Here is a 16,892-nt window from a genome sequence, read left to right on the forward strand (position 1 = left end):
GGTTATCATAAAACGCACAAGCTGCCCCAAACAGACCCTTAAGCATGAATGACCGCTACGAACTCATCCAAATTACACTAATTTGACATTTAGATTGCCAAGCAAAATTTTATATTTAATGTCATTGTTTCTTATATATCTAACCTTCATCCTGTAGACTGCACATGTGATTGATTTACGAATAAATTATGATTTTTGATTTTTCATGGCTAGGACAATATTCTACCTATGAAATTGTGACATTTTGTCATAGTTTTCAATAGCCAAACATTGATCCTGAATTCTTCCCAAATTTATTCGCGTGGCAAGATATTTTATCATTTAACATGAAATGAAATTTGAGACATTTTAAGCAATAAATATTTCAGATTCAAATTCATGATTATCCAGAGTTCTGATTTCAACGTGTTGATCGTTTGGACAAGGTGAACTCAATGGTACTGGAATTGATTTAATTTGAGTCTGAATCAAGTCATTAAAACACATTTGAAAGCATCGGTCGTTAATTGAGTGCTAAAATCAAATCCAATTTTGACATACTTATAGTGACTCTGCTATCAAAATTATACCCTAGCGGATGAAGTCATGAGCACCTCAAAAATATTAGGAGAATTCACGTACATATCATCCAATTCTTATGTTTTTGCATGTCTAAAGCCTAAATTTTTCTTTTTTATATCTATGAAAATGTTTCATATCGCATCTATAAATTCATTATTTTAAATTTTTAAAATTTAACACTTATTCACACATATGTAAGATGAGATATATGTAAAAGTTGAAGTTTAGGTGTTGAATATGCAAATATATAAAAAAATGAGTGGCATGCATGTAAATCTTCCAAATTGTTTTTGCCAATTCAAATTTTAAATGTTCAATAACCCAACTCTTTTGAATTGAAGTCATACGGGCTCCAAAATGGTACCCTTCACTTGTGAATTGGAGACATTGCAATTGGTAGCCATCATGGAGTCACTATTGATGATGGAGTCACAATTGAGGACCATAACCAACCCATAACACACCATCATGATCGGACTTGTTGCCAATATGGAAAAAATATTACGGCCGGATTCACGAACGGCCGGATGAGCACGAAACATTTAATAACATGGAACTCAAGTTGCACAATAATAGAAAAAGCAAAATAATAAACAAAAAAAGAAAATAAAATAAAACATATTTTGGTTTGCTTGAACTCAAAATGAAGAACGGTTGGCATTTAAATGAAAAGTTTAAGAGTTTAGCACGATCATTATAAAATAAATGAAATCCAACATTTTTTTCTCCTCGTAATAGGCTAAACAATTCTTCTCACCAAAAGAGACATTCGATTTCTTTCTCCTCAGAGATGATATCAAGCTAATAAATAAAATATACATCAGACAGAAGGACATGACTCCTCTCCTCATCAATGGATTGAGCACAAAAAAAAAAAGGTTAGGGCATGTTAATAACCCAAAATATGCAAATGCAATATTTTTTCCTCCTCACAATAAGCTAGGTCACGATCAGCGTATAAGTTCTTCCTCTAGCATTTGATCGAAACATGGATTGCGAGAGAAATGCAAGGAGTCAAGTTAAAAATGCATAATAATGGGGGATGAATGAAAGCAAGGGCAATGGGCTTCAGATCCATTCGGGGCGAGTTAGGGCTAGGAGACTAATGAAAGCGGGAAAAAATATTGCCTCGGGACTACCTACGTAGAGCTACGTGCGTAGTCCAATCAAATGTCGCCCTATGGAAAAGCCGGGCCCAACGACGAAATCAGGCTAAATTAAACTCGAAATCAGACTAAATGAACACACGAACCCGACCCGAACGAAACCCGAACAATTTCTCTGTTGTGTGCGTTACCACTGTTTGTGTTACCGCCAATTTAATCGTTGTTACTCCGCAGTTTGCTGCATTACTCCACGTTATGTGCTGTGTTATTCTCGGTGTTACCGTCGATTAAATTGGTGTTACTCAGTAGTTTGATGCGTTACTCTGCGTAATTTGCTGTGCTACGCGGCGAATATTCTCCGTGTTACCGCCGATTTAATCGGTGTTACCCGCCGTTCACCGGGTTATGTGTTATTCGTGTGATATGAAGGTGATCATGAGGTGTTATTCTTGTTTACACATCAGTAACACTTCAATAAAACCTTCATAATATAATAATAAGAATTCAACATAAGTTACTCATATGTCATTGATGTCATCACATAAATAACACATCAATCACACAGGAATAACAGAAACATAACACATCAAAAGAGGTAACACATGAATAACACAGAAATAACACAGCAATAATGCCTAGGATTTCGCCAACAAAGGAAGTAGCACATGCATAATGCATAGAGTTAGAGATGTTATAAGAAAGCATAACACATCAATAACACATGCATAATGCCTAGGGTTTGCCAACAAAGGGAGTAGCGTTTCGCCGAGGAAGACAAAACGGACGCTGGACCTCAAACTTCGTAATAGTGCGGAGAAAATGAAAAAGATTTTTTTGAATGAAGAGGCAGGTTTGGGTTTAGGGTCGGGCCTGATCGCGACTCATAGACAATTTTTTTTTTTGTGCTTTAATAGGTGGGTCTGGCTTTTCCAGAGGGCGACATTTGATTGGACTACACACGCAGCTCTACGTGTGTCATCCTGAGGCAATATATTTTCATGAAAGCGAGGGTAGCGAATGAAAAAAAAAAAAAAAACCTCACTATTTATTTGTGAACCGAGGGACGCAGGTGTAGCCCTTGGCCGTGAAAATAATATTTTAGGTGAGCCCCCAATCACACATAAACGACATTTTTATAAAAAAAAAAGAGTAGATTTTAAAAGCTTAAAAAAAAAAAAAGTAGATTTTAAAAGCCGAAGAGCCTTAAAAGCTGAAAAAAACTGGCCTTAAAATAGAACTGATTTCTACTTAGAGCACTAAATCGAAGCAGTTCAGTGATCCACCTATTTCGACCCGGCACTGTATCCACTCGGATCCCTCTCACCTATTTTGGAAGCCATGGCCGAGATCCGGCACTCGGTAGCTATGGGTACCCGCGCGGGGTCTTCCCCCCTGAAGCGCGACGACACTGTCTCACCTTTCTTCTCCGGCGAAATGGCCGGCGGAAGCGACGGTGATGGTCATCGCCCTTTCTCCCGCGGCCGGGATCGGTCACGTGATCGGGATCATGACCGCGACAAAGAGCCTCATCGCTCTTTTCCACTCCACCTCCCGCATTATATCCGCTCTCTCCTCCCACTCGACGACCCTAGGGTTTACTCTCTTTTCTCCTCCCATCGATTTCAGCTTGCGTCCTTTGCTCTGCTTCTCCTTCTCGGCCTCCTGTCTCTTCCTTTCATATGGACCCGCCTGGTGAGCTTTCTCTCATATTATTTCGTCGCTGATTATTGTTTTTTGGATCTTTATTTCCGGCCAGTTCTACTATTTGGATTTCTGCGTGATTTTAGCCTGTCTTATAGCAAGTTAGTAAGTGGGGATCTGTTTAAGGTTGATTTAGTTGTACTAAATATCTTGTTATCTTTTTGTTTCTTATCCAAAGTATTGCTGATGTTTATTTAGAATGCGCCTTACTTGTGCGTTAAGGAAGGAATTACTCTTCACTGCCCTATGGTGAGTTGACTGGCAGGAGCTCTATCTGTTTGAGGTTTTTGTCGCACTTCTCTCATTAGCACCTAGCATTTTTAATTTGTTATGTCATTATGGGTTGTCTGATTCTTTCTTTTTTGAAGAATATTGCTTGAGGTATTTGTATTTTGGTTCTCAAACAGGCGAGGGAGCCTCCATCACTTTGGGAAAATCCACACTCTTCTACAACGTCATGGAAGCCATGTGCTGAGCGAAGTAAGAAGCCTATTTCTGGTAATTATACGAACTCAAACTGAACTTCTGCTAGGGGTTGTTGTTTTAAAACTCTTTTGCAGCACAAAGTCTTCATGCTTGCAAGTCATTCTATGATTTGGTGTCTTTTGTTTCGGTATTAATTTGTAATGAACTTGGTCTTATCTCCCTGTCAATCTAATCCCAATACCCTTAAAAATTAGATGAAGGAAGAGAAATAAAGTGAAGGGAATATTTATGCAGAGGGTGCCCTTTATGATCCAAATTCTCACTCGAGTAGGGAGGCGTGTTTGAATCCAACCTTGTCTTGCGGCTAAGGTTTTCAATTTCGTGCACCTTTTTGCAGTTGTTACTAGGCTTTCATTGGCAGATGGGTTTTTTTGGAAGATTTACATACATATTACACAATTCCAATGTTTTTACATGTCTAACAAGTAAAATTTGATTTTTAAATTTATGGCACTTTGCCCATGCATGAAAATTTGGTATTTCACTTTTTAAAAGTTAATAACAATGGTATTTTTTATGATATGAAATATGTAAGTGTTATATGTAAAAAAAAAAGTTTTGGTGTTAGATATATAAATATAGAAGAACAATGCGGTTTGTCCTTTTTTTTTAAGTTCAAGCTATTTACTCAAATAGTTGATGCAACAGTATATTAGGTTTAGCTTTTAACAAAATAAACTCGCCTTCTTAGCATAATAGTCGGATTTAATTTTAGTTATTCTAAGCCTTTATTTTTTCAAACTTAGTCTTATGGAGCTTTTTCTCATTTATAATGAATATACCCAAATAGTTCTTATAAACCTTGCCGATATTTTTCCATTGTATATATAATATACTCATGTAGCATTCTCCTCTAGTTTGTTTTAGATTATCTTTCCAATAGCAGCCTGACCTTGATAAGAAAGTTGGTCCTGAATACAATACCGGCATTACTTATAATTGTTTCTTTTATTTGAATAGCTATTTCTCTGTTTTTTTATTTTTTTGTGGTATGACAGCTCTGTGGCTTGTTCTTTTTTGTTATTGTTATGTTGGCTACCCATGAAACATCATGGACAAATTGTTATGAGCACAGCACCATGTGTCCATTATATTTATAGAATATTCTCCTTTTTTTCTTCATGCATTCTTGGTAAGCCTGCATTTCTTTGCAGACATTCCTCCGGAAAATGAAACTAATGGCTATATATTCATTCATGCGGAGGGTGGTCTAAACCAGCAACGAATAGCTGTATGTTTTTTTTTATTTTTTTTATTTTACATGTTAGGTTATTTGAATCTTTAATTGTAATTTTTTATTTAATTTCATCGATCGTAACTGTTTTTGTTGTTTGTGTATTGCCCGGGTATTAGTATTATCAGTAAGCGTAATTTTTGCATTTTTTTCTTTCAGAAATTCATGACTCATTTTTCTTACATGCTTGATATTGCTTAACTAAGAAACTAATTGTATTCCTGATTATTATCAGGGCTAGTTTCTTTGTCATGCGACATTATGAAGAGCGATGATGTTTCTAATTTGATGGATTATAACTTGAATGAGAGTTTTGATTGCAGATTAACACTTGCTGTAGAAAAAAAAAAAAAAAATGTAGAAAAGTAGTGGGGCAAGTTACTTCCATGAGGGAAGTGAAAAGGGCCTCAACGAGGGAGATGGAGGATGATCTACTACTTTATATAATTCTCATAATCAAGTCCTAATTGTTCATTCAGATAAACTATATAGGAATTATATTCAGATTGGTTTTCATCAATTTTTATGATGATGAATTTATGCGTGCATGAGATGAACCTTTCCCCTCCTAGGTGGAGAATGGTTATTATCCTTTTAAGTCTATTTTACTTTTTGGCATCGATGGGATTTTGTAATAGCAAACTCAAAATCACTTTGTTATGTTCTACAACATAAATTTACTTATGGATTGAATTTCATTAAGCAATGACTAATTTACATATTTACATGCATAAATGAGACAACTTTTCTTCTTTCACTTGGAGATTCACAATTATTTTTTTAATCTTAATTTATTTTTGTAAGCTACAACTTTCTATAATTCTCAAACTAAAAGTTACACTATTTATTATAACTGGCAGATATTGAAGTTAATCTATATAAAAATAAGCAAACAAATATTATTACTGAAAAACCAATAGGCGGTTACAACTCAACACACCGAAATGGAAAATAACGACAAACAAGACACACAAACTCAACTAGGTGTATTCTCAAAGGGGAGTGGTAATCGGTTATGTGGATGGGAAGGGCGGATGCAATAAGTGATTGGTCGGGTTGCCACTATTGGCCGACAGAAGGTGGAAGGTTGATTGTGGTTGGACGACAGAAGGGTGAGCAGGGCGAAAAGGGCTAAACTGGGTGGTTGAAGATGGAAGATTGGCTAGGGTTGGATGTCTGGCAGCAGTTGGGTGGTAGAGGGAGAGCTACAGTGGGATAATAACATATTGTGAGGGGGCGACTCGGATAGAGGGAAGGTTGGAACAGTGGGATAATAACATATTGTGAGGGGGCGACTCAGATAGAGGGAAGTGGACAGTTTACGATGTAGAAAGGTTTTTAAGGAAGGTGGGGGCTGCAAGGATGGCATGGGTGTTGTTCTTTTAAGCGTCTGCAATAGGGACGACAACGATTACAACGCAGGGAAGGCTATGGAGGATAGGGGGAACATAAGATAATCACCACTTCGGAACAAGATACAGTTAGAGCACCACTTGCTCTTGGATACAACCTTAGAAGGGAGAACTGGAGATGTCGACTGCTTTCCCAACTACAAATACAATGAAAAGCTCTCCTAAAACATGAAAAAGTCATACTTATAATACTAGGGTACCTATGATGGGATCCCGTCAGTTAGGCAACAATCCCACGGAATCAAAGGATCAACCAACCTCTCAGATCCACTGGACTGAACTGGTCCATGCAGGGACTGACTAAACCGGTCCAAGTAGCCTCAGGGCTGCCGCGTCTCGCAAAGGCGTGGGAGACGCCTTGTGTCACATGCAACATAAAAATTTATGCTACTTGATTTCATGTGTTTTTTATTATTATTTAATAAATTCATCAAATATATAAAATACAAAAATGATTAAATAAAATATGGAAGCCTTTTCAAAAAGTCTCGTCTCACCAATATGTTGTTAAAATAATCCATCCAGTGATCCAATGGCCACATGATGTCTTCAACAACTAATGCATTTAATTCTAAGCTATTTGAAAGCCTTTAAATTTTGAAATCATAATTAGCTGTTCATGCAATTGAAGCCATCTATCTATTATGAAATTTTTGATTAATTTGTTTGATGATCAAATTATCTTAAAAATCATTGAATGCATCTTGCTAGTTTCGATGATGTCAAAGAGTGATTGATTTGTTTTTTGCTTTTGCATGTCAAAACATTTAAATCTAATTAGGTGAAGAATTTAAATTCTCTCGTACGAGGAAAAAATTCCATCCCTATTTAAGGATATAAATTTTTATCCTCTCACATTTTATATCATTCATCCACTATTTTGAATATTTGGGGTTTAAATTATGCTTCAACTTTTTAAATGTGATATTGAGACTTGTAAAAAGATGAAGATCTAATTTAAGTCTGAACCAATCAAAGAGATGGATGTTTTATGATGGGGATTGATTGTAGCATGTCCTTCATGTGTGCGCTGGTGCATGTACAAGTGTCTATGCGTGTATGCATGGGCGAGCACGTGCATGTTTGCTTCTGCCTGTGTGATTGCATAAATGTGCCCATGTGCATGTTTCTTCTACCCACCAATATGCATGTTACCCAAACATCACTATTTTTTGTCATGGCTACTTTTAGTGGCGTGCCATCATACCATTCCCCCTTATTACTCCATTTCTATTTTTTTTCTATTAGGATCAAGCTCAACTAGATTAGATTTTCTATTTCAACGTATGACGAGAGAATGAGAGCGAGGTTGGGTTAGAGAGTGCCTAAAAAGTGAGAGATAGGAGAGAAATATCGAGAGGAGAGAGAAAGACTATACTTATAAATTACTTATAATATTCAAGCACGCATCTTTTATCATACAAATATCTTCTTTTATTGGTTATATCTTAAAATATAAAGAATATCAATAAGACAAGCAATATAAAGGTTGCTAAAAGAAATAAAGTCGGATCTTTGATCAAAGAGTTGTATTATATGAATTAATACTCTAAGTAAGATATATTTAATTACATCATTATTATTTAATTAATCCAAATAAATTACTGATGGCATTTCACTTATGATAATGAGTTGGAATAGCAAAGACTTGTGTAATAATTTGTTGAACTTGGATGAGGTTAATGTCCATCAAAACAAACTTATGAAGAGCTAGGCATAGCAATTGATTGGTAATTTTCATTCTTCGAAGCTAGATGTTGATCATATAAACATGGGCAGATATCTTATTTGTTAATATGACTTAGGTAGTAATGGCCATGTGAAATTAACCTGTAGTACTAATACAGATGGTATTAGTATAAGTTTTGTAAGGAACATTCAGTATGTTTATCTCAAGATTATCTGAAACAATGTTACTAGATGAGTGCAACTCCGACACAATAACTAGAGGAAAATTTGAGGACCTTAAATCCAGGCATTTCCATTACATTATGTTCTTGTGTATAATCAGCAATCTGATCAATATAATTGTCGAACGGTGGTAATAGCGGTAAAGTCAACTTGTGAATGGTGGAGCGTGAATGGGCAGGAAATAGTCCAGAAGACTTGGGATCATCATTGTATTATTATCTCAAGATTGCTTTAACAACAATTATAGGGGAATTTAGTTTAGGATCATCACTAGGCTCTTACAAGCTTTCCCGCTTTTGCTCAATATTTGGACAAGACTTTGACACAACTACTCAATCATTTCAAGCTTCAGTAGTGAATTAGGCTTAAGTTCAGGCGTAACTAATTAATGGTCATCATTATCAGCACATGTGGATGGAAGATGGAATAAGTAGATCTTGAGGAAATGGATGAGAACATCAATTTGGTGGATTTTTTTTAATAGAGTTCTTTGGGAAATAAGATATTTAGTGGATTAAGGTTTGAATGCGGGAGGAATTTGTGGAACAAAATTAGGAAGGAAGATTCAATAATGCGGGAGGAATTTGTGGAACAAAATTAGGAAGGATAATGAGAGCACGTTGGATGAGAGATTCAATAATGAGAGCACGTTGGATTCAATAATGAGAGCACGTTGGATGAGAGCACGTTGGATGAGAGATTCAATGGGATGGTGAGGAATTCAATTAAGGTTTCAATGCATGCAAAACAATTAGGATTTTATTGGAAGAAAGGATAGTTTTTAGGTTTTAGACTTTTCATGTCATATTTTCATGGATATAGAGATCAAACATATCAAATTTAATATTCAGATTACTTTTAAATTGTGAGGTAAAGAGGGATATATCCGGGGTTTGAGGGTTTATGTGAGATAGCCTTAGAAGAGGGGGGAGAGAGACATCAAAATGAGAAGAAAAATTATGTTTTGCCTAAAAATTGTTTATAATATTCATCAATGCGTCTTTCAACACACAAACATCCTCTATTTTTATGTAGAATTTTACATCTAAGAAAATATGAATAAGCAAATCAAATGAAGAAAGCAATAAGAAGAATTAAATTAAGATCTTTCATAAAAGACAAGTTATTTTTATGCAGGGGTATAAATGGTCCAAACCCAGCCGAGCATTACACTATTCAAACCTATTAATTTATTTGCTTATAAATCTCACACTAAGATTGAAAATGATTGCTTGAGGGATAAAAAATATAATTTCTTGCTTTTAAATTATTTTATATGCAACTCTTTGCAGTTTGATTATTTATAACTTTTGAATTAGATTTGAGTTTCTCTATTTGTTATTTAATGTGATTGCAGATATGCAATGCTGTTGCAGTAGCAAAAATAATGAATGCAACTCTCATTCTACCAGTACTGAAACAAGACCAGATATGGAAGGATCAAACGTGAGATTTTCTCTTTCTGATGTGGATGTTATTATAACTATCCAATGGTCATAATTTTCTTGCATAATATAATGGCAGTAATTGCATCATCATTAGATTAGTCAATTCAACTTATTGATTCGTTTTTGAAGGAGTTTGGCTTTTTTCTTTCTACTCATGATCAATATTGAAACTGCTTATATGTTCTTGCTTATTTGGAAAACTGTTTCCCTTCTTGTTGTAACCTACTCTTAGGGAAATGAAAATTGGATTTATTTAGAAAGTGTCATTTATCTGGAATATTGCAACCTGTTCAACAAAGTTTGACAAAACTTCTGAATGAAAAAACTTGAAAAATAGGATACAATAGTGTTGCAAATGAGTCCAGCTGAGATGTGCAGGAGGCAGTGCTCGCTTGAGCTTATTTACCCCAAGATTTTCAAGGCTCAGACTTAGCTTGATTTAAGCTTTTGTGATAGCGTTCAAGCTTGATTCTCTTAAATTTATGCTAGCTTGAACTTGATTCATATTGTGATCATGGAGCTTTAAATGAGCAGGTTATTTAAAAAAAAATGAACAATCACTTTAAGAATTTCACCAGCTATTATCTACTTGTGTTTTATTCCAGTATTTACTGCTTGATCATCTTTACCACCTGTTTTAACGTTTAAAAGTTTATTTTTATTCATTATTTTTAATTGTTTACAGGAAACTTGAACACATATTCGACGTAGATCATTTCATTGATTATCTTAAGGATGATGTACGTATTGTACGTGATATTCCTGATTGGTTTACCGACAAAGCAGAGCTGTTTACAAGTATAAGGTTTTTGTTGGAGCATTTGTGTATATTTTGGTTTATGTTGCACATATGTATTTGTGTGCATATATTTTGTCTTTTTATTTTTTTTTACTTTTCTGGATTTTCTTAAGAATCCTAAACACTTCTCGGTACATTTTAGGTCTTTAAAAACTTAGGCTTCTTATTCTGTGACCTGTGAGGTGCATTTTGCTGTATTGTCCTTTTACTCGTAAGACCAATTGGCATATGCCTTGGACATGAACAACTAACGTGATTTACTATTGTTTGTTTGGTTGTTCGTTCATTTTTTTTTAATAAACTTAAGCTAATGTATTTTTCTAAACAAAGCTCTGATCATTAGGTTTTATCTTGACTATATTATACTTGAGTATTGGACCTGCTATCTTATGTTAAGTGAGCCCTTGTTTGACCCGGGACCTGATTGATGCAAAGGTTATCATCTCAAAATTGTAAAGCATTTTAAAACTACCATGCCCCCTTTTCCTTGTTTTCTATTGTCCTATGTTTTCTTCACATAATCTCTCAATGACACGGAACGATCTTTTTATTTTGAGTCCTTATTCACATCCCACATCTTGTCTGACCCATATTTTAGTGCTCTTTGTTAAAACACATGATCTATTTGATTAGATTGGTATCATGGCTCTTTTGGCTTTGTCATTGAACCTGTTCAGTTTGCCATTTGATTCATTGTTGTTACTTCGCCACATTTCATGGATAGAAATGAAGGTGGTGACTTTAAGTTGTTTTTGCAGGCGTACTGTGAAAAACATCCCAAAGTATGCTCCTGCAAATTTTTATATAGATAATGTACTTCCACGGATTAAGGAGAAGAAAATTATGGCTCTCAAGCCCTTTGTCGATAGGCTTGGGTAAGTCCAACGTTAGCTTATTTATACTTATTTGTCTATGCTAGCAACTTGATGTGCAATGAGCTTGCAGATTTCTTTACTGGTAATAATTGCTATTTGAACGTGAACTTTTTTCAAAACCGGCCAAGCTTTTAGCATCTTTTTTTAGAACATTGTTATAAGCAGCCTCATTTTCATATAAGCATTGATCATACTCCTTTGCTTTGTCGATATTCAGGTATGATAACGTCCCTCCTGAAATAAACAGGCTTAGATGTCGTGTCAATTACCATGCATTGAAATTTTTACCTGAGATTGAAGAAATGGCTGATCTTCTCGCATTAAGGATGAGAAATCGGACTGGAAGTCCAAACCCTTACATGTAACCATTGATATAGTATCGTTTTTTTAAGCTTATCAGGTCAGATTGTCATTTTCATCAAAATGTCTAGTTTATATGCATGACTTGCTCTTTTTTTTTTTCCCCCTGCAGGGCACTTCATCTGAGATTTGAGAAAGGCATGGTCGGTCTTTCATTTTGTGATTTTGTTGGAACAAGAGAGGAAAAGGCCATGATGGCAGCTTACAGGCAGAAGGAATGGCCTAGGAGATTCAAGGTATTCTGAGAATTTTCAGTAATGGATTCTATCATAGATAAGGGAACCATCTGGAAGGCTGATAAATGGTGCCATTCTAATGTTTGTTTGCAGAATGGGTCTCATCTTTGGCAGCTTGCACTGCAGAAGAGAAAGGAAGGACGCTGCCCTCTTGAGCCTGGGGAGGTAGCTGTTATTCTACGTGCCATGGGATATCCTAAAGAAACACAGATTTATGTTGCATCGGGTCAAGTGTATGGCGGGCAGAACCGCATGGCTCCTCTTAGGAATACGTTCCCAAATTTGGTAAGTTCTGCTTGGATGCTCATTCCATATCTGCGATATAAATAGTTGTTTTTTCATTTAGTATTTTATCTTTTCTTTCGAAAGTTATTCTGCAGCTTAAGAGGACAGCAACAAGTTCCAAATTACAACTAAAAGATGTTCGGTTTTAGTTTTCGACTACTATTTTATTTTTTCTTTTTTAAATTTCAATCCAAGTATGTATAATTGTCTATACTGGAATAGAAGTTTTGTGGAGCACAAGGCCTGGTCATTAACCCATGATAGTAGTACAAGTCATACTACTATTTGAGCTAAGATTGCTTATTTATAGGCTCCTCAACATGTCCTGCTAATCCATTGAAGTTTCTGTTGCCACCGGCAGTTTATTTATTTATTTTTATTATTAATTTTTAACTTGTTCATAAGAAAATTGTGAAATCTCATGGTTCTGAATGGCGTGATTCTACATGACCATGAACCATGCATACGGTGGATACGTTTCTTTAATGATTCCAAGCTTATTCCACAAGTATTTATGTTTGTCATCGGATTTTCCGCATCTCCATTTTCCTCTCTGTCCTATGTTTTCATGTATGAACCAAGATATATTTGCAGTAGGATTGGTCGAGAGTTTTTTTTTTAATATATCCAAATTGCTAATATTTATATTGGTAATCTGAGAATGTTTGATTTTAATATTTTATCCCGTATGAAAGGGTATTAATACTTGGATATTTATCCCACTCGGTTCCAGGTCACAAAGGAGGAACTAGCCAGCACAGATGAACTCAGTGGTTTCAGGAAGCATGTGACAAGCTTGGCTGCCCTGGATTTTCTTGTATGCCTGAAGTCAGATGTGTTTGTCATGACCCATGGCGGCAACTTTGCGAAGCTGATCATCGGTGCTCGGAGGTACATGGGGCACCGCCTCAAGTCCATAAAGCCGGACAAGGGGCTCATGTCGAAATCCTTTGGCGATCCTTACATGGGATGGGCATCCTTCGTCGAGGATGTCATCATTACTCACCAGACACGAACCGGTCTCCCTGAAGAAACCTTCCCTAACTATGATTTATGGGAGAATCCTTTGACACCATGCATGTGTAGAGCTTGATCCCTCCTGCTCTTAATGGTACACTTCTGCTCTGTACATTCTTATTTCATCCACATTTTGCTGATACTTCTTGAGCTTAGCTTTTCTTACTTTTTTTCTTAATGATTTTTCTTCGCTTGCTCTCTTTCCCATTTTTCTTCCTGTACTAATCTTTTTGAAAACTTTTGCTCCGAGTTTAGACTGATATATTGATAGAAAAACTTGGTCTTATGTTTAGGTGCTGAGTTTTGCAGAGTTTTTTTTTTTTTAAATAAGAATTTTGACATTGATTTATTCATATTTTGTATGGAAAACAAACCGCTGTAGGATTGTCCCTTTTTTTAGTATAAATTACATTTTCTTGTTGGTGGCAGCTTTATTGTAGCTTTATTGTTACCGTTCTGATGTTGTATTGCTTTGAAGAATGATAGGATTAGACAGGCAAGACAATCTTTAATTTAGTTCATTAATTCAATCGCCTGTGCTTTTTTTTTTTTAATCGGGGGATATACATGCATGGTATACATATCACACAATTCCTTTGTGTTTATAAATGTAACATCTAAACTTAGATATTTACCTATTTAATATTATAGTTCACAATCATCTCAAAATATGTCTGAGAATATGTATTAAAAAATGTTAGTATTAGTGGCATTTTTGACGTGTTGTTAAATATTTGAGTATTGTATAAGTAGATATTAAAATTTTGATATTAGATAGGTAAATTCATAAGAATTATTTGGTATGCATTTAAATCATCCTTTTTTGTTTCAAAGTTTTGTGGAATATCTTGTAAAACTCGTTCTAAGTCGTTCATAGCCCATATTCTATTTATTTCAACTTGCTTGAGCGGGTGAACTGATCCCCGAGTTGAATCAGTAGTGAACTTGAATGAACAAAACACTTTGATTATTAACTAACACAATTATATTAGTGATTTGTTGTCAACAAATTTTCATCATTCATCAATCTCAAGGCGTTACAAGAATATCAGAGTAATTTTTTGAGCGAGGATCATTCAAACTTCGATATCAATAAATTTATAATCAAATTGGCCGGCTCGACGAAATGAACGCAATGACTTAAACAGTGGCCAAATCTGAGTCAGTTCAAATTCAGATCAAGTCTTTAAATCATTTTTGGAAGCTTTTGGTATCCAATTGGATGATTAAATGAATTCCAAATTTGATGAACTTACAGTCAAATCGAGCATCCTGACAAGAAGAATCCAACGAGTCTACGATCACTCAATTCCGACATCACGAAGACCCTTAATTGTTCATGAAACCCGTCAGATCAAGGGGATCTTTCTGGGATGTCTGATTGAGTGACCCATATTTATTTCTTATTTTCTAGGAGGCTTCCCCTAGACTATAAATAGAGCACCACCCCCGCTTGAAGGGGGGAGGAAGGACCTAAACCTTGAACATGAGAAAACATAATATATTGAGCTGAGGTCTAGTGTTTCACATCGAAGATTTGACGAATGTCGTCAACTCCTGTAACCACCGACCACCGTTGACCATCACTCACAGTCACCTTCAGTCATCGTCGACCACCCCCTACTTATCATAATGAAGCCCTTTGCAGAATCACGATGTACGTTGCGAAGTAACGAAACATTGTGTGCAGTAACGACCAACCTTCCGTAGTAACAAAGCCTCCTACGGAGCAACGAACCCTGAAGATTGTGTAACATCGTATCCAAATCACTGTGTAATAATGCCCCAATATGGTGGAATGTGAACCCCACATACAATGTAACAACCCATAAGTGCAATAACTGTTTATCACTGTCGTTCTCAAGATACAATCACTTTCTTTGTACTCCTGAAGCTCTCTCTTTGCAATACACAACTACGACCTACGTAAGCAATTATAGCCTACAGCTCATGTAGCTCCCAACTCTGGTCTCTGTGGCATGTGAATGTTATCTCATCTCATGCAGTTTCCAATTTCAACTTTTGCGGCCTACGAACATTATCTCGGCTCATGCAACTCCCAACTCTGGCCATACGGGCTACGAATGTTGTCACAACACATGCGGCTCCTAACCCCAGTCTCTACAACCTATAAACGTTATCACATTTTGTGCGACTCCCGACTTCGAACTCTGCGACCTACGAACGTTATCATTTCTTAAGCATTTCTCAATTTTGATATTTGTGGCATATGAACGTTATTACAGCTTCCCACTACTGTTTTTGTGACCAACTATGACCCCATGCAGTCCACAACTTATGCATCTCCCAATTTTTGACCTCTATGACCTACAGACGTTATCACAACTCACAATCACGACCAACGTGACCAACAATGACTTATATGGTCCACAACTCATGCAACTCTCAACTGTGATCTCTGCAGCCTAAGCATGTTATCATAACTCACGTCGCTCCCAACTCTGAGCATATATGACCTACAGAGTTATCACAGCTCACTGGTACGACTTATGTAATCGATTCCGTCCTGTGTGATATTCAACTAATACAACTTCTAACTCCGACCTCTGCGGCCTGCGAATGTTATCACAACATACTACTACAACCTAAGAGACCAATTATGGCCTACGCAGCTCCCAACTTCGGCCTCTATGAACTACGAGCATTATTGTAGCTCACTACTATGACCTATGTCACCAACGCCTACGTGGCTCACAACTCTTGCAGCTCCTTACCCCGGTCTTTGTGGTCAATCGATGCTCTTGATGCAGTTGTATATGACCCACATGACTAACTACTATCATTACTTTCAACTATGATCTTTATGAAAATTGACACTACAACCACCATCTTAATATTAATTGCGAACTTACGCCTCAATAAAAATCGACTACGACCTTCGCAGCCCATTGGGACAATTATTGTTGAAATAATGATGTACCTCAACTTTGTAATTTCATCTTTTTGAACTCAGGTGAGGAGTGGGCCCATGTACTCACTATTACATATGATTTTTTTCCTTTTTCAGGGGTTTTCACTTAAAAAGTTGAGATGTCTCCTCCTGCTACTTGTCACTTTAGTTACCCAAGTGTTTTAAATTTTAGTGCAATGCTAATATGTTAACTAATTACTCTTTTATCATAAATCTTTCGATACACATCAATTAGTACAAGCCATTGCTTCTATGTAGCTCGAATGTGAACCAGTTTTGAAGATTTCTGCATGGAAAGATGGGGCCCTTTTGGTAGCCTTGGAAACTGCAAGATCCATTCTAGTGTATGAAAGATAGCACCCTCCATCTGGTCTCAGTTCATGCCGCAAAATTTGTGATTTTTTTTTTTGTGAGAAATTATAACATTATGACGTTATTATTACACACACACGGATATATATTATAACCCTCCATCTGGTCTCTTAACATGCACAAAGTAATCATGTGTATATATATATATATATATATA

General features: G+C 36.1%; 1 protein-coding gene across 1 annotated transcript; it reads left to right on the plus strand.

Annotated features, from left to right (window-relative positions):
• The first annotated feature begins 2,942 nt into the window (after positions 1 to 2,942).
• Positions 2,943 to 13,743, plus strand: LOC110026794 (uncharacterized protein At1g04910). Its single transcript, XM_020727930.1, has 11 exons — positions 2,943 to 3,359; positions 3,567 to 3,617; positions 3,776 to 3,866; positions 5,009 to 5,085; positions 9,769 to 9,857; positions 10,545 to 10,664; positions 11,417 to 11,533; positions 11,751 to 11,894; positions 12,006 to 12,129; positions 12,223 to 12,414; positions 13,148 to 13,743. The coding sequence occupies exons 1-11, from the start codon at positions 3,006 to 3,008 to the stop codon at positions 13,505 to 13,507; spliced, it is 1,719 nt and encodes a 572-aa protein (XP_020583589.1). The 5' UTR covers positions 2,943 to 3,005; the 3' UTR covers positions 13,508 to 13,743.
• The last annotated feature ends 3,149 nt before the right edge of the window (positions 13,744 to 16,892 follow it).

The sequence above is a fragment of the Phalaenopsis equestris genome, unplaced genomic scaffold, assembly GCF_001263595.1.
Source record: "Phalaenopsis equestris unplaced genomic scaffold, ASM126359v1 Scaffold000002, whole genome shotgun sequence".
In the NCBI taxonomy this organism is placed as follows: domain Eukaryota; kingdom Viridiplantae; phylum Streptophyta; class Magnoliopsida; order Asparagales; family Orchidaceae; genus Phalaenopsis; species Phalaenopsis equestris.

Coding starts and splice junctions, on each gene's coding strand:
- LOC110026794 (XM_020727930.1), top strand. CDS start 3,006: ATGGCCGAGATCCGGCACTCGGTAGCTATGGGTACCCGCGCGGGGTCT. Junction 3,618..3,775: donor TTACTCTTCACTGCCCTATG/GTGAGTTGACTG, acceptor GTTCTCAAACAG/GCGAGGGAGCCTCCATCACT. Junction 12,415..13,147: donor GGAATACGTTCCCAAATTTG/GTAAGTTCTGCT, acceptor ACTCGGTTCCAG/GTCACAAAGGAGGAACTAGC.